Source organism: Cricetulus griseus, chromosome 2 (genome assembly GCF_003668045.3).
Source record: "Cricetulus griseus strain 17A/GY chromosome 2, alternate assembly CriGri-PICRH-1.0, whole genome shotgun sequence".
In the NCBI taxonomy this organism is placed as follows: Eukaryota; Metazoa; Chordata; class Mammalia; order Rodentia; family Cricetidae; genus Cricetulus; species Cricetulus griseus.
The window spans coordinates 195,253,067-195,279,939 of NC_048595.1; the positions used below are offsets into that span (position 1 = coordinate 195,253,067).

The following is a 26,873-nucleotide window of genomic DNA, read 5'->3' on the forward strand; positions in this document are numbered from 1 at the left end:
AAATATCCCACAACAGATCAGTATAACAAAGGCTGATAAGAATTGTTTCTTGTAGAAGAGTTAAGAAAACCAAAGATGGCCAGTGGTTTCTGCTCTATTTAATTCATTGTCTGGATCACCTTCTCAATTCTAGATTCCCCCTTTGGCTCTAGACTTGGGTGATATTTATCAAGTGGTGCTGCTTATATTCTAATCAGCATACATTTTCAGTCTCTGATGTCCAGGGTCTCACATTTAGAGCTAAGATCATGCCCATCTTTAACCTTTGGGTACATGACCACAAGCCCTCTCCTTCATCCATAGCCAGTCAGGCCATTCTATACAATGGGTCCTGTTTCAAGTGACCAAGATGATCTTGATGCATCGGGACCCCCATTTCTAGGTTAGTAATTTTCTAGAGCAATAGGTGACCCTGGGTTTTAATAAGGGGAGCTTGCTTTTAACCTCTTTTTTCTTTGGGAACAGGGAGATGGCTCTGTGGGTAAGAACACTTGCTACACAAGCATGAGGACCTAAGCATTAATCCACGACTTAAAAATTGTGCATGACTATAACCCCAGCTCTGGGGGCGGGGAGGTGGGTAGAGACAGGCAGTTCCCAGGGATATTTTTATCTTGCTCCCAGAATCCTTATAAGGTGCCTTCACTTGTTGCCTTGCCCCACCCAGGATGCACAGAGCTTCAACTCTGTGATTTCTAGCCTCTAGTACAGCACTTGTTCACACTATAGACAGCTGCCTCCCTTTTGCACTCATGGGCCAAGGCCACGCAAGCCTGGGGGAAGACATGGAAGCCTGATACACACTTCTCATTTCTTAAGATGTCTTTCATTACACCATGGGAATGTCTGAGCTTTCTCTCCCATAGCTCAGGCTGGCCTCAAACTTGCTCTGTAGTGAAGAATGATCATAAGCTTCTAATTCTCCTACATTTTCCTCCCTGTGGCACCACTTGGAGTTCATGTAGGGCTAGGATCAAACCCTGGATACCTTGTGTTTAGTAAGCAATCACTCTACAAAATGAGCCCTATCCCCAAACTAGCCCTGAGCTCCCTATTAAATGTCCTCCAGCTAGGCCATGTATGGTGGTGCACACCTTTAACCCCATCACTTGGGAGGAGGCATAGGCAGGAGGATCTCTGGGTTTGAGACCAACCTTGTCTACAAAGTGAGTTCCAGGATAGCCAAGACTACATAGAAAAATCCTGCCTCAAAAAGAGATAGATAGATAGATAGATAGATAGATAGATAGATAGATAGATAGATAGATAGATAGATAGATGCCTTCTACATATACCCACCCTACTACATAGTCTCCTTTTTCATTAACTTAGATTCAACTGATTATGGGTCTTTAGTTTTATCTATAAAATTCCTTCATGGCTACACTGAGGTAGGGTAAGTGGGTGAATGATTGGATACATATACCTCACTTTCTCCATTTTGTCCTCCAGCTTTCTGAAGAGAATATCCCTTAAAACTGAGACTAATCTGAAACAGGAGCAAAGGCAACCCCAAGGTCAATTTAACAAAGCTAGCATTTCCCAAAGCCATCAAAGTAAGTGTACAACAAAAAGAGACATACACACCCTTTGAGGAAAGATAAGTCCAGGGATTTTAGAACCTGTATTAAACACAAAAATGTGCTACAAATACATATCTCTTGGAGTTCCTTCCTCTTTCCTTATTTTCTTTCACTGATACAGGGTCTCATTGTGTATCCCAGGCTGGCCTGGAACTCAGCCTCTCAGTGCCGTGGCCTCCCTGAAGCATTGATTACTGGTATATGCCACAATACCCAAAAACTCCTCCTCTGTATACACAGTTTCTATGTCCACATATATTCTATAACTGGTCATATTTGAGGTTTAAAATTTTAGGAGCCTATCTCCAATTTATATTCTATAGTAAAATCTATATTCAGCCATGCCAATGTAACCAAACACATACTATGTGGCATGTGTCCCCCAGGATACCCAGATGGGAGGGGTCTCAGAAGCTGGACAGCTTCATGTTAGAAACAATATCTGAAACAGACTCTTGGATTATAAAATTTTTATAACACAATTTTGGGCTTTTTGACATGTACAAAGAAAGAGTCTGTGGTTGTGGGGCTTCCAAGAGCTCCCCCATCATAAAGGGTATTGCAGCAAAAGTCTTATGTAACACCCTGTAGACTTAATATGGCATCATATCTCTCTGTCAGCTCCTCAGCCTGAGTCTAGTGTTTGGCAAATACTCCTGGATATTTGCACATTGGCTTTTTAAGCTCCTAAAAGATGAATATTCCCTGAAGTCTGCTTCAGAAATCACCAATGCCTTACCAATGTCCTTTTAGCTGATAAAATTTGGCACTTTGTGATCACTGCTTAATAGCGAAGGATCAAATTTAAATATTACAAAAAAATCAAAAGAACTCATGGTAATGTGTGTCCCTTAAAAAGGGGACCAACTGGAATAGGCTCAGAGTTCAAAGCCAACATTCAACTATTTCCCCACTTCAGAACTAGAAGACTTTCTTTTCCTTTTTTTTTTTTCTGATGCAAACGCAATGAATCTTTTATTGCAGTTGTTTAATGAGCTAACCCCATTAACTCAGGCCTCCATCCACCCACCATGGCAGATGGCTGGGGAAAGACCCCGAGAAACCACTGGACAGAGATCTTATAGGACAGCATAAGGGGAATGTCTAGGAGTGTGTATAGTCTCAGGATTGGTGTGCCTCCAGGCTTGGAGGACCTGCCTTGTGTTGATTGGTCACCTCTGAGGGTGGTTGCTATACTCTGCACCTCATTGCTGTGCATTTGTCCATAAAGCCCACCCAGAGCGGTACAGCACAGCCTTGCTAGGTAACCTACTAGTGACCAAGGCAAGGTCAGACAAGCTGGGGAGCTGGGCCCTTCATTCCCCCTTCTGGAAGTACCCATGAGAGGACTCAATCTTGAGTCCTGCCTGTTAGGGCTCAAAGGGGTGTTAACAGGTAAGAAGCCCTGCCATTAGCTGTTAGGGGGGCTCAAAGGGGTGTTAACAGGCCCTGCTATTAGCTGACAGATTTTTCTGAGGGAGTGACATTTGCATCTATTGTCACATTGTCCCCTAACTAAGGGAGTTGCCTTTTGACTTAGCATTTCAACCAGGGGAAATGGGCGATGCATTCTTTCCCATGCTACTTCCTGCTGACTTCAGAGCATCATTTGGGGCCTAAAAAGGCTGAATTGCTAGTCAAAAGCAAAAAGGGAATTCAGGCAATGGGGAATCTATCAGAAGCAGTTGGTTGGCAGACTGTTGAAGAGACGGGGGGGTGTCCACATTAGCTGGACTGGTTCACATCCACAGCAAGTCCAGGGCTCCAAGTCCATAGGAGCAGGCTATAGTCAGCAACTGATACTCAGATATGTCTGCCAGAAGCAGAAACCTGTTTAAGACATGTTTAAACTGGGAACAGAAGTTAAAACTTATTTACTGAAACCCATAGTGTAGAAAAAACAGAAATCTGGATATCTGTCAAACAGTAGGAACATATTTATAACTTAGAGTCCTAGCAAAAACTATAAATTTTGGCTAGAACCATGTACATTTGTCTTCTGTCTAGAGAGCCAGGTATGGATTGGACACAGAACTAGAAGACTTTCTATATCATGTAAGCAACCTCTGCTGCTTTTGAAATCCAGTAACCTCAGCCAGTAAATGTGGTGAGGCCTATGTGAGTAACACCCTTGCAAGGATCTTCCTCAACTCTCTCTTCCCTGCCTGGCTCAGCCAGAACTTGGGGAAAATAATTGTCAGTATCAGAAAAATCAGTGCAGTGAGTTGGAGGCACTTGTAGACAGCCCCCTTGACCCCAAGACACTGCATGGAAATGTTTTGCTTGGATACATGTACTTCCTGTAGAAAATGGGATTCTGTCTAATATGAAAATGATTTAAATAATTTTTCTCCATTATCTCTTCTAATAATTAAAATCCTTAGAGGTTGTTAATAGGAGTCTATTCATTTGAAGTCAAATAAATTGAACCCCAGAGAGATAAAGTGACTTTCTCAAGTTCTCTCAAGCTAACTAGAAGGGATGAAAATGGTCTCCTGGCCACATCTGTTACAATCACGGTATTTATCAGTGGTTTTTTTTTTTTTTTTTAAACTCTACCCCCTGAGCTCAGGGCCTGTCTCAGCTCTCAGGGATGACTCTATGCAAAGAAGCTCCTATTGTTAAATGTTGGTTGCTTTCTTGGTTTAGTAGGACATATTCATTGTCAAGATCTCGGAAAATGAAATAAAATAACCAATAACCTCATTACCAATTTTGCCTCTCACTTATGAGGCTGTCAACTAACTCAGCCATATTGGTTGAGGGGAAAAAAACTAAGAAATTCAAAGTCTTAATTTGTCAGGAGCCTTTCTTCTATTTAGTCTGCGATACCCCACCACACACACACACTCACACACATACACACACATTTATACATGTACAGACACACACAGAGATAGAGGCACACAGAGAGAGATAAAGAAAGGGAGTGAGAGAGACCCTGTCTCTCCTCCTGCTTTCCAGTGACCACTGCCTAATCCATAATTTACCTTGTCTGTCAACTGAAGTCCCCCTAATATAGACCCTGTAGATTGGGATTGTTTCTGCTTTGATCACTGGCATATCCACTGTATCCATAAGATCACTAGCAGATTGCTCATTCTCCAGGAATGGCATGGAATAAGTAGAGGAGTGGACTCCAGTTACAGGTGACTTTCTCTCTGAGTTTGGGATTTGTTCTCTCTGCAAGACATGGCTGTGTTTCCTGTCCATTTCTCTTGCTCTTGTTCGTCATATTTTGTTGAATGATCAGACTGTAGTACTATTTTATCTAATTTTCCTCACCTGAAATAATATGATAAACATAAAATCTGTCTTAAACATTATTATACTCTAAAATATTACTATGTCATTGAATGAAAGTGTGGGGATGGTATGGATATATTTTTAAGAACACATTCAGTGATTCTATACACCCTCATAGAATCATCATAAGCTGCTCCATGTCTCACCTGCCTTGAAGCTCATCGCTTTCAAGGTATAAGCTTAAATTGCAGTATGATCCTAGAGATAGAATTTTGCAGACAGTGGACTTTTTTATATATACTGGGACATTTCGCTGCAAAGATAATTTAATGACAGTTTTTTTAAGTTCACTTTATCATGTGTTTCTGTATATTTATTTAGGTCACTGTCAATCTCTCATGTTACTGGAGGCAGGGGAATGACAGGTATAGAAAGCTTGGGTCTTCCCAACGTGGATTATGTAAATGACTGAAAAGCTTCCCTATCCCTCCACCACCCAGTCTCATCTGCCCCTTCATTCGACTGGGCTGTAATTTATGGCTTGGGCTGCTTATTTGTTCAAAGCAAATCCCTGAAGGGGTGACCTCCCGATGTCTTCAATTATTACTTTCAATGATGCCTTAAGCAACTGCCTGGCACAGCAGTGCCCTCACCTTCCCGCCTTCTGCCTTGCAAGCATGGAGCTCAGCTGCCAGGCTGGCTATGCCCCCATCTCATCCCCAGAGCTGTTTCCAGAGTGGTGGACCCCTCCCCACCTGGTGAGCCAGATTAACCCCCCTTTGTTAGTAGAGGTAATTTGCCTGGGTTTAGCATTAATAAGGAATGGCCCCAAGCAGTTGGGGTCAAAAAGAACAGACCTGTCAGGCCCCAAGGTTAATTTAATGGCAATCTGTTGGCTGTCTGGGTTGTTCTGGGTTGTGCATTAGACATGAGCTCAGTGATATCTTTTGCTGTTTAGTTCTTTGGAAAACAGGGAAATAATTTAGATAGAGTGCTCAAAAGGACCAGATGGAGAAAATTGACTGTCAAAATACATCATCCCATTTTCCAGTAATGCAGGGCACCTTTCATTGCTTAGCGCCTTTCTCCCTCCTTCCCAGTATGAAGAGGGAAGCATGTATGCTAGCTGCAGCCACACATCTCCCTTTGGAACCTGAGAGAGAAATGACCTGGGTTTCTGGGCATCAGTGTGGGTTTCCTCCCCACACTGACTCAGAAGACATCAAATATTACGAACTAGACTCTCTCACACATTTCTAGACTTCAGCAAAGTCTTCTCTTGGAAAATAGGACAAGAAAGCCACTGTCTAGTTTTTCGTCCCAACTTCTAGTTCAAGCAAATGAATGATATCACAGGACACAACAGTTCTGGCTATAGAAAATACCATCCCAGAAATGTAATTGGAGATATTTCAGGGGCATAAGTCAAAAGAGAGCTCTCTCTCTCTCTCTCTCTCTCTCTCTCTCTCTCTCTCTCTCTCTCTCTCTCTCTCTCTCTCTCTCTAGGAAGCCAGTCATTGTCCCTCTAGAACCAGACAAACCCACTCATGGAAACTGTGGCCTCCTGAGGCCATTCCTCACAGAATACAGTGTGGCTGCATGTGAAGAATCCAGGCACAAGCCTGAGTGCCAATCCCAGCTCTACCACACACAGTCATATGGCCCTAAGAAATTTACCTTAGAGGTCAGCAAATTTCTTACCACCAAGACTGAGTTCAATCCCCAGGAACCCCAAAGGGGAAGGAGAAAAACCAACTCCACCAATGTCCTTTGCACACCTTGGCATATGTGTGCACATACACACTCTCAAAATAATGCAAAGCCATGGCCACTCAGATGACACCAGTTAAGCTCACTGGCTCTCAAAAACATAAATAAACAAAAAACAAAAGCTTATGAATATGGAAAAGGAACATAAAGAAAGGATGAAGGGTGGGCAGTGGTGGCGCATACCTTTAATCCCAGCACTCAGGAGGCAGGGGCAGGTGGATCTCTCTGAGTTCAAGGCCAGCTTGGTCTACAGAGCGAGTTCCAGGGCAGCCAGGGCAACACAGAGAAACCCTATCTCAGGAAAAAAAAAAAAAAAAAGATGAGAGGATGATAAGAGCAGGAGGGAGACAAAGGAGGGTGGGGTCAAAGTAACCAAAATGTAATAAATACACGGATGAAAATGGCAAAGAACAGATTTAAGAAACAAAAGTTTTTCCTGATTAGAAAGAAAAATTTATTTCATCTGTTCTGTCAGCTGTAAAATAGGACTATTAATGGCACTGTCTTCATCTACCTGGAATGGAGAAAAAATGAGAATATAAGACACTTAGTCCAAGCAGGATCAACACTTGGTAAACACCAGCTACTGGTGGTTGTGCTAAAAAAAGGGATAGAATCATGGCTTCTTCCTTTGGCCAAACTGGAGTCAATCCCTCCACCCCCGGAGCACTGTATCAGGAGGGAGACTCAAACCTTGGAGAAGAATCAAGTGGCTTCAGATGAAGGGCAGATGGGTGAGAAGCAGAGCACACCTAGAAACAGTGGACAGAGGCAGATCCTCAGGACATTGGTCCAGGAAGATGTCCTTGGTGGTGGGAGGATGCTCCTGGAGGCACAGATATGCTTAGGCACATTGTTTTCTCATCTTCTGACTTTGGGACTTTATTTTTAGGTAGAAAAAATAGCTGGGGCTGTAGCACCTCCCTCGCCCACACAGTGAAGATCTCTTCCAGTGCAGCTTGTTTGCTGAGCTATACTGGTAGAGGCTGAGAAAGCTGACACCAGACTTTCTCTCCTTACTTTAGAAAAGGGGGAATATGCTTGCTGGCACTGCAGGGTATGGAACAACTGAACACAAACCCCTGTTTACCCTATCCTGTGGCATACCTGCCAAGCCCAAGGCACAGGTCAGCAGCCAGAAAGCACATCAGGCCTGCAGCCTGCAGCCCCTCCCAAGCTGCTTGGGCTTGAGCTCCAGGTGTGTATCCCAAATGCAGAGGCTAAATTGAGAGGTAGTAATCTGCTAATCCAGGAATATACATGCCCTGCTGAACCAAGTCATCTTTGTATCCAGTTTTGGTGGATGAAAATGTGCCAAAAGGCAATGTTAATACAGGCTCATAATAGTTTTAGAAAGAATACAATGGGATGCCTACAAGATAAATAGCAAGAGGCACAGCCCCATGCAAAGCCATTGGAACAAATCCCATATGGCAACAGATCTAGCTGGAACCTAGGTGGTGTTTGCTAGTACGTGTCTACATTTGTTACGACATGGCTACCTAATTGGTGCTACTAGGGCTTAAAATATGAGCATTTTGCATGTCTGTGCCTGTCTCCATGCCGAAGAGGGAGCAGTGTTGCTGCTTAGGCAAAAGCATCTCTAGGATGATCTGTGTCAAGCTACCTATTCGTTCATACAACACATTTTTTTCCAAAGTGTGGCACAAAGATTCCTAGCACATACATTTTCATTTTAATCACTATGTGTCCATTTTCACATAGATAATTAAATCCATCATTTTGTGAATGTTGGCTTACTGCTTAGACGAGGTGAAAGAGTGAGGGCAATCTAAAGAAAACTGGAGAGAGAGAGAGAGAGAGAGAGAGAGAGAGACAGACAGAGACAGAGACAGAGACAGAGACAGAGACAGACAGAGACAGAGACAGAGACAGAGAGAAAGGAAAGAAAGGAAAAGGAAAAGGAAAAAAGAGAAAGAAGAGAATGAACCTGGTGATAGGGGCAAATATCCAAAAGGTGGTGCATGAGTAGTGGAGTCAGGGGAGTGCAGGTTCTCTTGCTTAGCTTTGTTGCACACCAACACTCACATGACAAGGTACAGTTGGTCCCCAGACAGAGCCTCCTAGACTCTTGGTAGGGATGTGACAGATGCAAGCCAATTCCTTCCTTCACTTTTGGAAAGAAATTGTTTTTATCGCCACTGAATTGCTTTATAAACAAAAACCTAAGTGTTTCATTCTGATAGACAAGAATACAGCCTCAAATATATACATGCATATACATGAATATTATTATTACAAAGGAATATACTAGCGAGGTGGGAACATGGAGGCTAAAACTGAGCATATCCCACATGATCCCAAATCCCTCATTACACATAGATGGTTTCTTCCTGACACTTAAGCTCCCACCCAGCACCCCAGCCCTAGCAAATCACAGTTTATGGAGACTAGAAGGACTGTTCATCTCAAAGGAAAGAGACTGGGCAATTGTGAAACCTCCCAGGCTTTACACCTGCAGTGAAATCCAGGTATTGTCACGTATGTGTGTGTGTGTGTGTGTGTGTGTGTGTGTGTGTGTGTGTGTCAGAGTAAGACAGGCAGACAGACAGACAGAAATAGAGAAAGTAGGTGAATAGTGAATGTGTTCCTCAATCATGCCTGTGGCATGTTCCTCAAGCATGCCTGTGGAAGGCAGAATACAGATTGTGGAAGCTACCTACCCCGTGGGTCCTGGAGATCAAACTCAGGTTAACCAGGCTTACCATCAAAGACCTTCACCTGAGTATCTCTCCAGCCCATTAACCATGTCTCGTATAGTAACTTCTTGAATGCTCATGGAGGCTCCACTTGCAGCCCTGAACATGGCTGTAAAAAAGTGTTATTGATAGTGTTGTTATAAGGGTTAAATGAGTCAAAGATCAGGGCATGGACCCTGAGAGGCTCTTTAATAAACCCTCATTGAGTGGCAGCTGCTGCTGTTAGATGGATAGTCCACGGGAAAGGGTTTGGAGCCTGTTACAGTTATCACTTATCAGCCCAGAGATCCCAGTAAGAGTTCAAATTCAACAAATTGGCTAGAGTGGACCTAGCTGGATCCTTAGCTGTTGCTATAGAGTGGGAAACACTCAAATGATCTCATGGGCAAGTATGAGTTCATCATCTATGTGTCACAGAAGATGAAATAGAGACAAGGAGTTAGGAAACATAAGTTCATTGAGACAGGATTTCACAGTGTTTGACTAGACTGCACCTCATAGCAATCCTTTTGCCTCAGCTTCCTGAGCTCAGTAATTAGAGTCACAAGCCACCACCCCCAGCTTAGACCTAAGTTCTAATGCTACCTCTGACTACGGGGCAGCCCCCACCCCTTAAAGTCCCTGAGTCTCAGCTGCCAGAAATTACTGCTGTCTGCATTTTTGCTAACAGCCTCCCAGTGAGATGACCCTGTGCATGGTGAATGCTCCCATAGCACTCACAGCAAGGGTCCCCCTCTCCTCGTTCTTCCTTGACTCGTCTGTGCCAGATATTGTGGACATCAAGCCAGCCAACATGGAGGAGCTCACAGAGGTGATCACAGCAGCTGAGTTCCACCCCCATCACTGCAACACCTTTGTATACAGCAGCAGCAAGGGGACAATCCGGCTGTGTGACATGCGGGCATCTGCCCTGTGTGACAGGCACACCAAGTGTGAGTATCAACACAAGAGCCATGGAGGTGAGGTGCCCTGGCCTCTGAAAGTTGGGAGGAGGGGGGGGGGGGTCCTGGAAGGGTTCCATCTCATTTAACAGTGGGAGTAAAGAAATCACACGTGTTAAGCTGATTTGGGAGTCAGCCCCAGATTTAATGTTCCTGAGAAGGGGAAGCCCCATGATCAGGTTGGAAGCACGCAGAGGCAGAGAAAACCCTGCCAGCAAGGACTGAACACTGTGAGCTGAGCTGAATTCTTTGTGGTGATCACTCACTGCTGTGAGGAAGCGGCCCCTAGGAAACAGTGAAGGAACTGTTAAAGGGTGCCATGGACAAGGAGGTGGGGTGGCATGGCCAGCAGCAGAGAATTCCAGATAAGTCTTGAAAGCAGAGTTAACCAGACTTGCTGGACTGTAAGGGACCTGGTAGTGAGGATACAAAGGGGATGAGGAAGGGATAGGAGAGTGGTCCTCAACCTTCCTAATGCTGTGACCCTTTTAATACGGTGCCTCATATTGTGGTGACCCCCCAACCATAAAACTATTTTTTCCATCACTAGAAGTCCAATGCGCTATCCATTGCGCCACAGAGACACATTATAAAATTATTTTTGTTGCTCCTTCATAACTGTAATTTTGCTACTGTCATGAATTGTAATATAAATATCTGGTATGCAGGTTATGTGACCCCCCCAAAGGGGTTGTGACCCATAGGTTGAGAACCACTGGGATAGGAGAAGCAGGAAAGAGGTAGGGGTTTGAATGCAGGGTTGGGGGAGGGGGAAAAGACACAGCCAGTGATTGACATGAATGGCATGTGGGATGGAGGCTACAGGAAGTCATACTAGGCATGAAGCATTTGTGTTCAGCTTGGGACCTACTGAGTGTGAGATGACATGAGCGACCTTGAGGGCCTGGTCCTCTCTGGTAAGTGAATATGGAACAAGGTGGGTGGACTACTGACCTAGAGATATCCCTGAGGGGCCTCAAGAAGCTCAGAGGCCCTCACAGCCAGTGTGGCAGATACCAGCCTGGGCGTTAGAGTCAGGCAGGCCCACAGGAGTCCTGAATGCAGAAGAATAAACTGTGAATGGTCTGGAAAAATTGTGAGCCCTAACCTCAAGCAGGAGAACGGACCAGGCTGTCAAAGGTTTTTTAATGAGAATGGTTTAGAACAGTACTTGGGGAATACTTTTGACCTCAGGCAATCGTCCTGAGCCCCATAGTCCACACAGAGCATGTGAGCAAAAGGGATCAACACTATTACATGAATAAGGCAGGGCTGTTGTCTTCTGTGCATGAGGAGGGAGCAAGAGATGGCAAGCAGAATGGTTTCTATACTCCTCCAGAGCCACCCCCCAGGTCTGTCACTGTAAGATACTTAGAACCCCTACGCCTTTGCCAGGTACAGGAGGCCCCATATTCACCACGTACATACCATATGCCAAGCACTATATCCAACTCTGGAGACACAAGGATGAACAAAAGCAGATATACTTCTCTCTGTCTCTTAGAGCTCACTGTACTAGCCAAGGTATTACAGAGAAGGGGGAACAGCAGGTGGCATGTATAAAGAGATTTATTATTAGGAACTTGCTCACATATGAAGATTAAGTCATGAGATCTGCATTCAGAAAGCTGAAGTTCTGAGAGAAGGGACGGTCTTCCCTTCCACATGCTACCAGGCTGAAGATCCAAGTGTCTCAATTCAACTCCAACCAGTAATCATCACAACCCCAAATCAGTCAGTCAGGTGGAGAGAGGTACTGACACTCACAAGAGGAGCGACTCTTTCTTCCAATCAAGACTTCACCTGATTGGGGAGGCTCATCCACATTAAGAGCTCAATATTTATTCAGCCTATTAATTTAAATGTTAAAGTTATCCCAAAACACCTTTGCAGAAACACAAGAATGTCAGACCAAGTAGCTGAGCACCTGTGACCAGTCAAGTTGACAGAGAAAATTAAGCAGGCTGAAGAGTAAAGTCACCTGCCGCCATTAGAGAATCACAAACAAATCACAAAGCATGAACCAGCAGCATGTTGTACTGTTGGTTAGCATCATAGTGACCTTACAAGGCAATGGTTGCTGATCTGAAATGTAAAGAAGAGTATGGAGAAAGGTCACCTATATACACAGAAGTAGGAAGTCTGTCTGGACACACATCTAGAAGCCCTCAGAGTCTGCTCCTCCCTCCAGTCCTGGTGCCACACACCCTTACAAGATCAAAGTCCTGAGGCCAGTCCCTAGGAGACCAGGAGCTAGTGAGTGCATTCCAAGCCTTCATCAAACCTGCCCCCATTACCCACCCCAGCCTAACCCAGCTCTTCATTGCAAGACACCAGCCTGTTAATCTAATTAAGAAGAAATAGATTCGTTTTCCTGACTGGGCCAAAAGGCTGACCTTCTTCAGGGCACACCTCCCTTTGTTCCAAAGCCACCCAACCCCAGCTCCTGCCAACTGGGGAGGCCTGTGTTCTGACCTCTCTTATTGATTTTCTCTGTTCTCCTCCAATACAAGCCTGCAGTGGGCTGAGGCTCAGCAGAGGGTATGAGCAGCACAAGACAGCTCATCAGAGAACAAAATGAAAAGCAACATTGGCTTTCGGAGACGAGCACAGAGGAGGAGGGTATTTAATAACCGTCGGCGTTTAATCAAAACGCCGAGGAAAACCATGTTATCAGAGCCGAATATATTAATTTCCATATGTCCCTCACTCTGCATGCTCAGCAGGGGTTGGAAGGAATGATTTTTCCTCTCCCTCACTATTTTCTGATTTTTTTCCCTGTTGCTTCTGGCGGCAGTGAGGTGTTTGCATTTGTAGTCTGAAGCGCCTGAAACAAAGGGTGCTGATGGCAGCAAAGCTTTGCTGGGCTGGATCCTGCTTCTTTCTTTCCAGACATATGTACTGAAGAGTGGGTGAAGAAACTAGCCAGAGGATATAAAAGCCAGCCTAAAAACCAAAAGAGTTAAAATCCAAGCTCCTCTTCTGTCCTGTCTCCACCCTCTGGGCTCCAGGGATCCTGACCACACTGTCCTGCTTCCTGTACTGCCAACAACATTTTAGCCCCTTCTTGCCTCAGGATTTTTGCATAAATTCTTTCTCTGTCTGGAACACCCTTCCGCCATGACCCTCAATTATCTTCTGGCTGGTGTGGAGCCAAATGGAGCACTTGTGGAAAAGAGACAGTTAGATGGTACACAGACCCTTGAGAGAAGTTATATTCACTTACCCAGGATGCTATAACAGAGTGCCCCTAACAGACAGCAAAATGTTACTGCCTCACAATTCTTTTCTTCAGTCTTTAAATTTTATTTAGTGTGGGGTGTGTGTGTGTGAATGTGGGCGTGCATGCACCACGTCTTTCCTCAGCCTGTTAATTTAAACAGTAACCTCTCATGAAAGCCAGTGGACAACTTTCAGGAATCAATTCTCCTTCCTTCTATACTCTGTGGCAGGGTCTCTCCTGTTGCTTCTTTTATTTTTTTTTCTCCTGTTGCTTCTGCCACACTGTGCTACTAAAGTCAAGCTGTCCTGCAAGCTCCTGAGCAATTCTTTCATCTTGGCTTCCCATGTTTCCATAGAAATGCTGGGATTACAGCTATGCACTGCTGTATCCAGCGTTTTTATGTGAACTCTGGAATCAAACACAGATTTTCAGGCATTCTTAGCAACTGAGCCATCTTACCAGGCCCTGTCTCAGTTCTCAGAAACATGTCAGCTGGCAGGTTTACTGGGCTGCTCACACCCCTCTCTCCACCATCTTCTTGTGTGTGTGTGTGTCCAAAATCCCCCTTCTTTATAAGAGTCATCTTGGGTTAGGTCTGGTCTCCAAAGACAGTCACATTCTGAGACATGTGGACAATATAGGACCTCTGTATGTTAGTTGTGGGTGGCAAAATTTGTCCCCTATAGGAGGGAGACATGAGGAATTCTGCAAGTGGACGGACCCAGGAGCCTCCTATCCTGGTCTTGTCCCTTTCCTGGGGCCATTTGTTTTCCCTCCAGGCAGTAAGGACAGAAAAAGATGGTAGACATCAGGTTCACATAGTCTTCATACACAGTGAGCACAGAAAGTGTGGCCTTTTTTAAGGGCAGTGTGGAGTTGGAGGACCAAATGAGTAGGATCACAAGAACTGTGCATTGAAAAGCTTCATGGTCCTGCCTTTCCGGAAAATGCCTTCTGGGAACTTTCCATGGTCCTGAAGCTATTTTCCTCTAAGGCATCTGTTTCCTACTGAAAAGTCACCCTTAAGTGACAGTAAGTAGAATTTGAGTTTAGTCCCTAACAAGTCAAACCATGTTAACAACATAAGAGAAAAAAAGCAGAAATGTTGATAATAAATCATAAAGAATTTTGTTTTAAAACAAGTCTTTGATATACATACAATTTTACCATTTGTCTAAAATTAACATAAATTTGCCTATCAAATAAAAAGAGGAGTCATGGAAATCCACAACTGGGACTGGGGCACATTGAAGGAGTGGAGAGAATTGACTTTCTGGGGTCTTGCAGACACACTGAAAGACAAGAACAAGTAATTTGCCTGTGATGAACTTTGTGGGCTGCAAAGCTACAGAGCAGGAATGTGAGAGTGACTGTGTACAGAGACCATGACAGACCTGGTCCAGGATAGTTTTGCTCTCTCTCCTTCCAGACAGCAGTGAGTAAACTCAGAGACTGTGCTAAGAAGTACATGGAAGAACAGGTGACCAATATCAGCCTATGTCACAATGGCCAAATTGAGCAATCTTGAGCAGGTTACCTCTCTCTGCCTCTATTTTCTCACCTGCAAAAAAAATGGCCAGTGGTTGTACTTGCCTTGTAGGTACTTGTAGGATTAATGCAGTAACACCCATGAAGTCTCAGAATAGTGGCTGAAACATAGCATGACACAAGATGGGAGTCAGTCTCTCTCTCTCCCTCCTCCTTCCCTCCCTCTGTTTCCTACCCTCCCCCTCTCTTCCCTACCATATGTGTCTTATTTTAAGAAGGAAACCAGAAGGATAGGCAGCGATAGTGAAGACATTGTAATGCCATCAACCATAACCACAGCTGATTTCTATGATGTTTTACAATGTCCAGGAAGCAAGCCAAGTATGCAAGTGTGGGCACATTTCTTCCTCGTGCCAACCCTGTGAGGTACCTTCTGATCATTACTCAATTGGAGAGAGAGTGAGTTGTATAGAGTACAAACATGGCTATGGGTTGGCCCAGGCCTGTAATGTTCACTGGTTTCTTATCCTTTTGGCCTTGTGATTCTCAGTCCATCTCCCCATTGTTCTTGATAAGAGCCATGCTGGGTACTCACTTTGTATAGGGACTGTGAGAGCCCTGTGAACTATATTCTCTTTTTACCCTGACCACCTGGGGAAAGCATCAGCTTCCTGCTACAGAGGATCCATGGAATAAGGGCTGAATGGGCTGTTCCAGTGTGTATGCTCTGAATTCAGTCCATGTCTCTCGTCTAATCACTAGAACACCAAGAACCAATTATTCGACTATGACTTATTAAACATCTTCTGGCTTTTGCCATCCAAAAGGTGACATTCCATAGGGCAAAGGAACAAGTACATTTAAAATACATATCAGCAGTGTATTTTCAGATAGTGGTCAAGCAATAGGAAATAACACAGGGTCAGAGAACAGCTGGGGCAGAGCTGTTTCCATAGGGTGCTGTGAGGGAAAGCCTCTGAACTAGAGCTGAATTAGTGGAAGGATCCTGTGACAGTGAAGGTCAGAGCACAGTAGCACCTGTGTTTGAAGAACAGACCAAGGACCAGAGCATGGAGATGCTTCTGCAGAGAGCAGTGTAAAAGGAGAGGCAAAAAAAAGTAGGCTAGGAACCATATTTCGTGAGCCTGAGAAAAGCCCATGGGTTTCATTCCAAGAGAGATAAGGAACCATTAGCAGGAAGTGAATACAGTCTAGAGCTGCATAAGCTGTCATTTTGGCCAATCACAGTGTCCCTTGAAATTATATCACCTATGACATCTTATTTATCATCTTTTATATTTGCACAACAAAAGCAACTAACCGTGCATTTCTCAGAATAAATCCCAGCATGAAGAAAGACTTGGCCGGGGCTGTTGAGGTGGCTCCCTAGCACCCATGTAAATGTTTGGTGAGCGTGGTACCCTGTCTGTAATTCCAACCCTCAGAAGGCAGAGACAGAGAGCCCCAGAGCATGCTAGCCAGCTAGACTGGCTGAATCCATGAACTCCAGGTTCCCTGAGAGATGCTGCCTCGATATGTAAAATGGAAAGTGTTTGAGGAAGGCACCCATCATCAACCTCTGGCTTCATACATAAGCAGACATATGCATACACATGCATGTGCTCCCATACAGATGAATACCACACAGACACACACACACACACTCAGAAAGAGTATGGCTAATGTCAGTGTGTGTTTATAGCCTTAAAAGACTTCTCAGAAATGGGGCAGCCAGCTTAGGAGCAAAGAAACCAATTGGGAGACTCCTTCCATTGTCTCAGGAGAAATGATAGCCACTACCAAGGAGTGAACATAGGTGTGGTCTACTCAGAAGGTCAGCCTGTGAGGGCTTGCTGAGAGATTTGAAATGGGGAGGCAGATCTAAGGGGGAAATGAGAAATCATATGTTGGTTTTGGCTGATGGTACAGTGGAATGACACAGAAGTGAGGAAGCCAGAGAGGGAACGGATTCACTGTAGAAAGACTAAGCCTGCATTTTTAGTTGTCTCCAGAAACTGTCTTTGAGTCATCCAATTAGGAAAGTCTGTTGGTCATTAGATACATTGATCTGGACACTCATGAAGACATTAAACTAAAAGGCTAAAGTTAAGGAGTCATAAGCATATCATGGTGTTTCAAGCTTCGGGACAGAATGATTCTACTAAAGAGACATGGTGTGGGTAGAGAATAGTTGATGACCAAGGCCAATGGATATCAATCAACACTTAACAATGGGGTATGGAGAAGAAGGTTAGGTTGCCGGGGTAAGAGGAAATCCAGGTGTGTAAGCAAAGCAGAGAATGGTGCAGAAAGATGCTAGGACCAATGTTATCAAACACTTCTGAGGTGCCAACAAAGATGAGACTGGGTAAATGAACATGAGATTTGGTCCTATGATAGCTTTTCACTATTAATGAAAGGAAAGGTGTCCTGCCTGACATGCAGTGTGCATCTGCTGAGTGAAATCAATCATGTGATACCACATCACCCACAGACATGGGTTCAGTCCTTCAACAGATCCTATACACCACTGTGGTTTTGGCAGGCTTGCCTCCATTCTGCCTGCCTCTGGGAGGGACTGGCTTAGACTCAAGACTTACAGGAGAGCCATCTAGTCATGGAGGATCCCAAGGGAGGAGCCAAGACATCTCTCCATAGCAGCAGTGGGAGCAAACTCACAGCACCAGTCCCCTTGAATGGCTCCACTAGCAGGCCTGAGGTCTGTGGTCCTTTCTCACCAAGTAGGCCCTTTCACGTGGGCAAGACTATACCCCAAATCAAGGCCATAGGAATTCCTTCTTTCAGATGCCACCAAGGCAGACTTTCTATTCAGCCTTCAATCCTGGAGTGCATGGACCATGATTAAGGATCATAAGGCCTTTTTAGTTGTTGAGGAAGTAAAGGTGACAGTACTTCAGGCTTTAAATACTGAAATGTTTTAGTGAATAGCCTCCTTAAGAAAACATCCAAGTTTGATGCCTAACCCAAAAATATGAATCAGAAATTTCATTTTCCCCCAAAGGTGGGAGGCATGCAGAAGACTGTGTTATTTGTTTTTAACTCTTCTATGTCTTATTTAATTTTCACAAAGATTGTTGGTCTTAGTGCCCCAGTTAACAGATCAGATGAAGAAACTTGCCCCAGATTCCAGGGCCAGAACCATACTTGAACCTATGTCTACTTCCCAAAGAATTCACTGCTATTCTGTGTATTTGGCAGGGGAAATGCATGATTGCTTTTTGGTTTTCAGAATGATAATTTCATGGGTCTGCTATTTATCCTACCTATATCAACCCAATGCCCTAGCCTGAACATTTCTGGCTGCAGTGTTAAGTCAGCTTCTGCACATGATGTGAAATGCACTCCCATCCCTCATCTACAAACTTAATTGCCAAGCCCAGGTTCCTTAAGCCTCGAGATCCCCTAATAAACCTGTGTCTCCTTCCCCAGACTCCTAATGGAATATGTCCAAAGGCATCAACTATAACTGCAGCTGTGATTCATTCTAAAGCTTCCAAAGGGGGTTCAGTATCGATCTAGGGCATAATTAACACTGTTTACTGTAGATGAGCTTGGTTAGGTTAGAGAAACAAAGCCCTTTATTAAAATGCTTTTTCCTGATGACAGGATTACAAACACAGAGACACACACCACACCTGGAGAAAAGCCAAACAGCCTTGATACATGAAACAGAATACACACACACACACACACACACACACACACACACACACACACACACACACACACCTACCCCATTCAGGCTTTAACCACAGAGCAGACAAGCCTCACATCCAAGTAAAAAATAGAATCCCATCCCCCTTCTTCTATCTTCATTTCCATTTTTGATTAATTTACCAGTTCTGTCAATTAGTCATCCTGGAAAGTGCAGTTGAGTGGATTTTCCCAAGGACTAGAAAGCTTATTAATTTTGGAAGTGAGCATCATTCATTAACAGTTGACACCATCCCAGGTTCTGCCCTCTTCTCTGCTCAAGGTCTTGGGTGAGAAAGCAGTAGAGGTTGAAATTACCACGTGCACATGGTACTTCACCATCAAGACATACAAGATGGGAGGGGTCACCTGTGGGGTCATAAGTGGCTCTGGATCTATAACATCTCTTGGACCAATTTACCTGTCATTGTTGTCTGTGATGAGCCATTACCAACAAACTAGTCATAGGCACAGGTGAGCATTCATAGTGGAGTTCTAGAAAACCAGATTCAGGGGACTGCCTGGCAGTTATTTTCTCTGTGGAGGGTCCCTGGCCTCTCAAGTCTATTAGCTGATGTTGGCAGAATCCTAAGGTAGCCCATTTCTTCCTTCCAGAGATGAGTCAGGAAACCTGATGCTTCCTAGGGCTGCTGTAACAAAGCTCCAATGGCTATAAACCTCTGAGAGCTGTCATCTTGCCATTCTGGAGTTCAGGCATGTAACATGGGTGCTGCTGGCTAAATTAGACTGCCTTCCCATCAGGTGTTCTGGAAAGAATTGACTTGGAGTTTTTCATCTTCCAGAGCCTGCCTCTCTACCCAGGATTTGAGAATCCAGAAATAGGGAGATGAGACTCACATCACACAACTGCCTCCTTTTCTGCCTCCTCCTCCTCTTTTAAGGGTTTGTGTGACATCCACCCAGATTAAGTGGAACAATCTCATTTTGAGATCAGCTAATTAGCCACCATAATCCTATCCAGTCCTGTTTCCTCTTTGTCACAAAAGGAGTCCATAGACTGCAGGGGTTAGGTTGGGGTGTAGACATTCTTGCAGCCAAGTTTCTTTCCATCATACTCCTCAGGTTTCAGAAAAGGCACATTTGACCAAAGAGACTTTCTGGCCTCCCAAGCCAGTTGAAATGTCCCCTCTGAACACTAAATGCCATGGCTGGACTCTGTTTATGACTCCCTGGGCACATAGCATAGTGCTGAACAAATCCTCTAAAGAGGCAAACGACTGTAATCATGCAATATGATAGTTTGCATCTGGCCCTTCTCTTTGAAGAGCTGGGAAGGCTCACAAAAAGTAGTAGTTGACTGGGTTAGTTCATTTCTAACTTTATGAATGCATGTCTAGCAGCTGGGGGTTAGGTTAGTGATAGCTCATGCTCTTAGCAAGTGGAAAGCCCTGTTCACAATCTCCTGGTGAGGGAGAGAGAGGAAAGGGATGGAGGGGACAGAAAGATAGAGAAAAAGGCCCACTGTACCATGTTTAACTTATATTAAGGTAAAAAAAATAGATTCCTGGGCACTGCAAGTAGGAAAAAAATGAAAATAAACAGACCATAAGGTAACTTTTGGGTTCTGGGAAGAGTCTGTGAAGTAGCAATCATCTGTTACTCAAGTAGTCAGTGAATGTTTATTGTTGCCAAGCACTAAGAAGATAGAGCCCTCTACCCACACAGCATCTACTTGAGGAAAAGGAATAAAGCACAGTCACAAGGACAAAGAGATTTGGTGAAAAGATGCAAAGGCTCTGGGTGGGGCTATGCTTAGCAGATGGGCAGTGATGAGAGGGACCAGCCACTGTGTAATGAGAAGGACTGCTCGGGGAGGGGGGTGAGCTGGGGACCTAGAGTATGTGAGGAACTACATTCAAACTCTGCTTTTCACAACTGGTGCCCTCCATGCCAGACGCTGTGCAGAGGACATGGGAGTTGGGCAACACAGTATCCCTGTAGGCTGTGGTAAGGATGTTTAATTTTACTCTAACAGGGAAAGGGATATCTAGGAAGGTTTTAGGGAAACAAGTAGATGGGTTTCTGAGACCATTTAGGAATCAGGAAAAAGAGTGAATACAAGGAGAAGAGTGAGAAAGTTCTTGATGTCAAATTGGATGTTTGGAGCAGAGTCTGGAGTATAAACTAGTAGGTCTGTTTGTACGCTGTCTGTGGAGGGTGAGGCCAACAACCAATGATAAGGAGGTGAAGGAGATGGCTCGCTCAGTAAAGGGCTTTGTTGGCAATTGTGAAAGCATGAAGACCTGAGTTCAGTCTCCAGAACCCATGCAAAAGAGCCAGACATGGTGGTGCATGCTTATAATCCTGATGGGTCACTAGCCAGTCCACCTAGCTTATGTGGCAAGTTCCAGCCAAGGAGGGATTCTGACTCAAAAAAATGAGATGGATGTTCCTGAATGTTGTTCAAGGTTAACCTCAGGCACATATGCAAGCACACACACAGGCATAAGCACATAGGCATAGGCGCGCGCGCACGCACACACACACACACACACACACACACACAGAGAGAGAGAGAGAGAGAGAGAGAGAGAGAGAGAGAGAGAGAACAGAATGCTCCCCAGTGCTTCAGTCTGAGCACAGGTCTAAATAAAGTGTTCACTGGAAAGTTTGCAAAGATCAGAGAGGGGACAAACTAGAGGGGGCATTCAGAAATGTTGTGAGTTCTAAGATTCTTAGGGGGAAAAACTCATAAAATGTTTGCATTGACACATTTTGCTAGGAAAATTGGAAACCTCTCCTCAGCTTTTATCTTCACCGATTGTAATGAAAACCCCTAAAGGTCTTTGTTTAATCCAAACTGTCCTGCCTTGACCTCCCAAGTGCTAGGGTAACAGGCATGGGTGTGCCTGGCTGGTTGTCTTTGTCTTGGTTTGGTTTGGTTGCTTGGTTTTGGTAGCTGAGGAATTCAAACCCAAGGAAGGCTATCTAGAGCATTCACAGTGATCCAGTTTATTCCTTACTTTAAATGATGACTACCAGCCACCCTTGGTACTTGTGTGCATCGGCAGGTGGAGAAGGGGAGATCTCTTATGTGTGTAATTGACCTGTGTTAAATATATCGGCTAATTCGAGCCCCTGTGTGGTTCACATAATTCTATTTTGACAGCTCAGCAGGTGGCATCAATAACTGAATTGTGAGTGCTGCCATCCACTCAAACAGCTTTCAGCCCATCTCGCAAGTCCTTTCTTTGTTGAATTGCTGTGAGGGCTTGCTTCCCATCACCCCCCAGCACAGACCAGAGGCAGCAGAGGGCAGGCAATGCTCATCCCACAAAGCTCATAATGATACTCTCTTTTCTATCTTTAACCTCAGTATAAGCATTTCAATAGGAATTAACTTCTGCATGGGCATCCTTAACCCTGGGGTCAGCCAGTATACCCTGAAATTGTAATGGCTTTTGAAAATCTCTGCATGGGGATGATGTGGTAGACTTTGGGGAGACCCTTTTGAGGGCCTTACCCTGCCTGGGGAGAGGAGGGGGGATGGCTAGGGGGAGGAGGGGAGGGAGAGGGAGAAGGGATTGACATCTGAAGCAAGCTTGTTCCTAATTTGAACTAATAAAATAAAATAAAAAAGAGAAAGGTGAAAAAAAAGAAAATCCCTGCATAGAAACAAAGTTGTCAGTTGAAAAGTTACATGTGGGGAGGGGGGAATGGGCTCATTAAGCTTAGGGGGGAATACATGGGAATTAAAGCAAATATTAACACAGTATTGTGCTGAGCATGGTGGGATAGGAAGGCTAATGCTAAAGCAGGCCAGGAAATTATGAAGTGTTTCTAACATAAAGTTCACCTTAAGCTGAACGTGAAGTTTAGACTCCCAATGTCAAGGGCAGCAGATGCTCTCTACAAACTGTACGAGCTGAAGGACTGCATGTGTGGCTTCACAGTAGAGTGAGTCACCCTGAGATCCGTCCCCAGCACCACACACACAAAAAAAAGTTTACTCTGAATAGAGTGAGAAATAATTAAACTTGAAAATGATTTTGCATGCCTTTATCCCCCAAAGTATCCCATGTATTCCCAGTCAGTCAGTCTCTGTTAAGAATCTCCTGTGTTCCTGTCGTTGTTGGACCACAAAGAATTATGAACTGGTGTTAATCAAATGCATACTTGTTGCCCTTGGGAAGTTCTTCATGGTAGAGGACCAGAGACAGAGCCTAGCTAACCCTAAACCATACTGGTTGGATATATGAATGAATGGCGTGAGATAAAATACCCTGTGTCACCGGGCGGTGGTGGCGCACGCCTTTAATCCCAGCACTCGGGAGGCAGAGGCAGGCTTATCTCTGTGAGTTCAAGACCAGCCTGGTCTACAAGAGCTAGTTCCAGGACAGCCTCCAAAGCCACAGAGAATCCCTATCTCAAAAAATCAAAAAATAAAAATAAAATGCCATATGTCTCATAATAATGATTTTTTATTCAAGAATTTCATACAGCCTATTTTATTATATTCTTTCCCATCCCCTTATCCTCTAAGGCCCCCTTCTACCCCAAACCCATGCCCAGGCAATTTTACAGTATTTCTCTTGCTTAAAAGGGAGGGAGAATAAAAGGAAGGAAGGAGGAAGAGGTTTTCTAAAAAGCCACTATAAAGCATGGAGTCCAATTTGTGTTGCCAACCTCTCCTGAGCATGCAGCCTGCCCTGGAATGTGGTTGATATACCCAGTGTCACTCCATTGACAAAAACTGATTTTCCTTTCTCAGGGTAGGTGTCACTTTTAAATAGCTTCTTGGCTGTGGGTGGGACTTTACACTGCTTTCCTTCCTCTGTAATGGGACGTTGTCTGGCTTGAGCTTCTGCAGGTCTTGTGTGTGCTGTCACAGTTTCTGTGGGTTCATAAGTTTATCTACTTTATTGAGTCTGCAAAATACCATTTCCTTAAAATCACCACCTCTGGCCCTGACAGTCTCTTCTTCCCCTCTTCTGCATAGATTCCTGAGTCTTAAGGGGAGGAGTTTGATGAAGACTTTGGTCTGAGCACTCTGAAGTCTCCCATTTTCTGCACAGTGTCCAGTTGTAGGTCACTGTGGTAACTCACATCTACTGCAAAACGCTTCTCTGCTAAGGGTTAATGATTCATTAATCTGTGGGTACAAAAAAACCATGTTATTAGAAGTTGTCTTACTGCTACATTTATTTAATAGTTTTGATTTTTAAGCGAAGGATGTGATGGAGATGTTGTGTACAAGATTTTCCAGTTCCTAGGAAAACCAAAGAAGCTCAACCTCAGAAAAAACTTTACTCCTACAAGCTTTCTTGAAATTTTTGATAACCTACATCACAGACTCTGTTTTTACATTTTAATTTATTCTGCATGTGTGTACGTGTGTGCACATGTGCATACACATGCATTAGTGCCACATTAATGTATGAAGGTCAGAGGACAACTTACATTTGGGAGTGGGTTTTCCTCTCCCACCTTTTATGTTCCAGAGATAGAATTAACACTCTTTGGCAAACACCTGTATCCCATAGGTCTTATACAAAATTATTTGACACACACACATATATATATATATGTATTATACATATATCTTAAGGATGGCACTGTTAACAGCCTGGGGTCCTCCTGCTCTAGTTGGAAGTTGTACTAAAGGCTCTTTTGTGCTGGTCTTGGAAGCTTTTGCATCCCTGTGAATTTGATATTAGTGACAAGAGACAGGCAGGAGCAGCAGCAGGGGACACCCTTTGGTGTTAAAATTCTCATGCATGCCACAAGTCCTATGGTCATCATGTCAGAGCTCTTGTGCAGGCTTTGAAAGTCGAGATTCCTTCACCCTTGACAACAGCCTGTGTTACTGTTCTTGGGCCAAGGGTGTCTAACTCCTTGACCCTTAATAGCCCCACTGCTGCTTCTACCACTGTAACTGTGGCTACAGCCATTGCTACAGCCTCTCTCAGCCATTGCTGCAGCTCTGCCCCTGATACTGTTAAGGCCATGTAGTCCACTCCACAATTCAGATGTTCTCCATGGCCCTATGCCTATCCTTTAGTTGTCAAATAGTCACCCACTTAGGAGACTCTGTAGCTTGGCCTATTGGTCACTAGCTGTTACTGCCTCAGCTACCCCTTCTTTCATTGTAATACCAGTTCAGCCTGTTCTACTGAAAGTGGAAGGAAGGAAGGAGGGGGAATGCTTGAAGTGAATGAGACTATCTCTCAGTAGTAGATCACTTTCCTAGAATGCACCAAGGCCTATGCTTAATCTCCAATATAGAAAAAGAGAATGAGAAAAACCAAAGAGCAGAAAGGAGAAGGGAGGGAGAAGGGAGGACAGGACCACTTAAGAAAAAGATTATGATGGTAAGCAGTCCTGGATGTTATCTCCCATCCATTCAGCTCAATTAAATAGTCTGAAAATCCTTTCCCACCATGATGGACACTACCGTCTCAAACCATGAGCCAAAATAAATCCTCCCACCCCACAGTGGTCAAGTGTTTGGTCACAGACACAGCAAAAGTGACAAACAGGAAAGGAAAGAAGAGCCAATGATGAGAATTTGTCTGGCGCTCTGGGAGAAGCATAGTGGATGCTTAATGAATTTGGTGACTGTTCTCTCCACATTACCCCTGATGCATTATATTAACCCACAAAGAGATGGTTCCACTCGTTAACTGTGGTTGGTGAGTACACAGAGATAATGAACCATTTTCTTGGCTATTTATCCAAAATTTAAGGCTTGGATTAGCTCGTTCATGTTTCTGGGACCAATGCCCCCCCCCCATCATATGGAGTGCCTATGTGTCTATTCTCAGCATCATCAAAGGAGAAGTAAGACTATAGGGGAGATAGCAGTGGACTGTAGAGTCAACCCTCAATTCAGTGACCAGTGGAAAGCAACTCTGAACCTCCTTACTTTGCCTACATAGGAGTTCAGCACATGACCTGGCACACAAGACAGTGCCGCTACCTCCTCCAACACAGCCGCAGAGTTTTTCCTCCAGTAACAATGTGTCTACTCCACCTGCATGCTTTGGACACCAGACACAGGCCTGCTGGTGGATTAGTAACAATGTATTTCTGTAGAAAATCATCTCTGGGAACACACGAGAGCATTGCACAGCAGAAGCCATGAGAAGGCAGTGAGGCTGTGACCAGCCCACACAGGGTCTCTGCAAGGCTTGTTCCCTGCTGAGATGGACTGCCCACCTTGGTCTGCAGAGAGATTGCTGTCAGCAGGATGTGGCTCTTCTCTTCCCCTCCGTGTGTCTGCCTCTCCTAGCAATGATTATGTATAAATCCTGGGAAACAGGGACAGCTTGAGAGTGCAGCCCTAGCCTCCACGGTGCCATGACAACCAGCTTCCCAGCGATCACCCCTAATAACAGGCCACTCACTCGCCATCTCTTCCACCTGGGCAGAGACTCCCTAGGGGGCTAGGGCTGCTCTTGCAACAGCTGCAAGCAGCTTCCTGTTGGGAACAAATTATCAGAGAGAGTAGGAGGGAGCAAAGAGAGCTCTTTCTGAGGGGGAGGGGAGTGGAGCAGATAGGCCTGGGTCTCCAACCTGTGATGTGTGGCAGGATTCCAAGGACTTGAGAACACTGCCATCATGATCCTGGAGCCCCTGGCACCCCAGGCCTTAGGAAAGTACAGTTCTGCAGAGAGAAGTATAAAGCCCCCCGTGTGCCTCTGCCCCTCACTAGCCTTGCAGGAAGAGGGGTATAATGGGGTAAAAGACCAATGCGAGCCCTCGTAAAGCCAGGCCTGCCTGTTAGCAGATTTCTTCATTAGGCTCCTGTCGAGACCCCCACTGCCAACTCATCATCTTGTCTGGACTGGAGCCGCCTCCTATGGCTGCTGCCTGCTGGAGAGAATGTGCTCAAAAACCCCCTCAATCAATATCCTTCCAGAATGGCAGGTCTCAAAAAGGGACCAGACCTGCTTAGCTAATAAATGACTATTCTTCACAAAAGGACAACAAACAGGCCCACAGTTAATGAACTTCTCTGTGGATGCTAGCCCAAATGCAGGCTTTAGATTGACAGGCCAGTGCTAAGCCACTCACAGGGTCTTGTTCCCCTTCTCTTTAGATCATAGATTCCAGCTGAGGCTCCTACACAAGGAGGTTCCACCTTCAGAGCTAATGAGCCCTTACAATGTGTGCACTCAGGGACCACAGGGTCCTGTGGGACCCAGTCTCTCCATCCTGTTTGCTC

The 26,873-nt window shown here is 44.7% G+C and overlaps 1 protein-coding gene across 2 annotated transcripts in view; it reads left to right on the forward strand.

Annotated features, from left to right (window-relative positions):
• Ppp2r2b (protein phosphatase 2 regulatory subunit Bbeta) overlaps positions 1-26,873 on the forward strand; it is a 403,524-nt gene that overhangs the window by 360,017 nt on the left and 16,634 nt on the right. For both annotated transcript variants that reach the window (XM_027397983.2, XM_035440155.1), the window contains one exon: positions 10,087-10,251. In XM_027397983.2, coding sequence (XP_027253784.1) covers positions 10,087-10,251 — 165 coding nt within the window. The remainder of the gene's footprint in view (positions 1-10,086; positions 10,252-26,873) is intronic.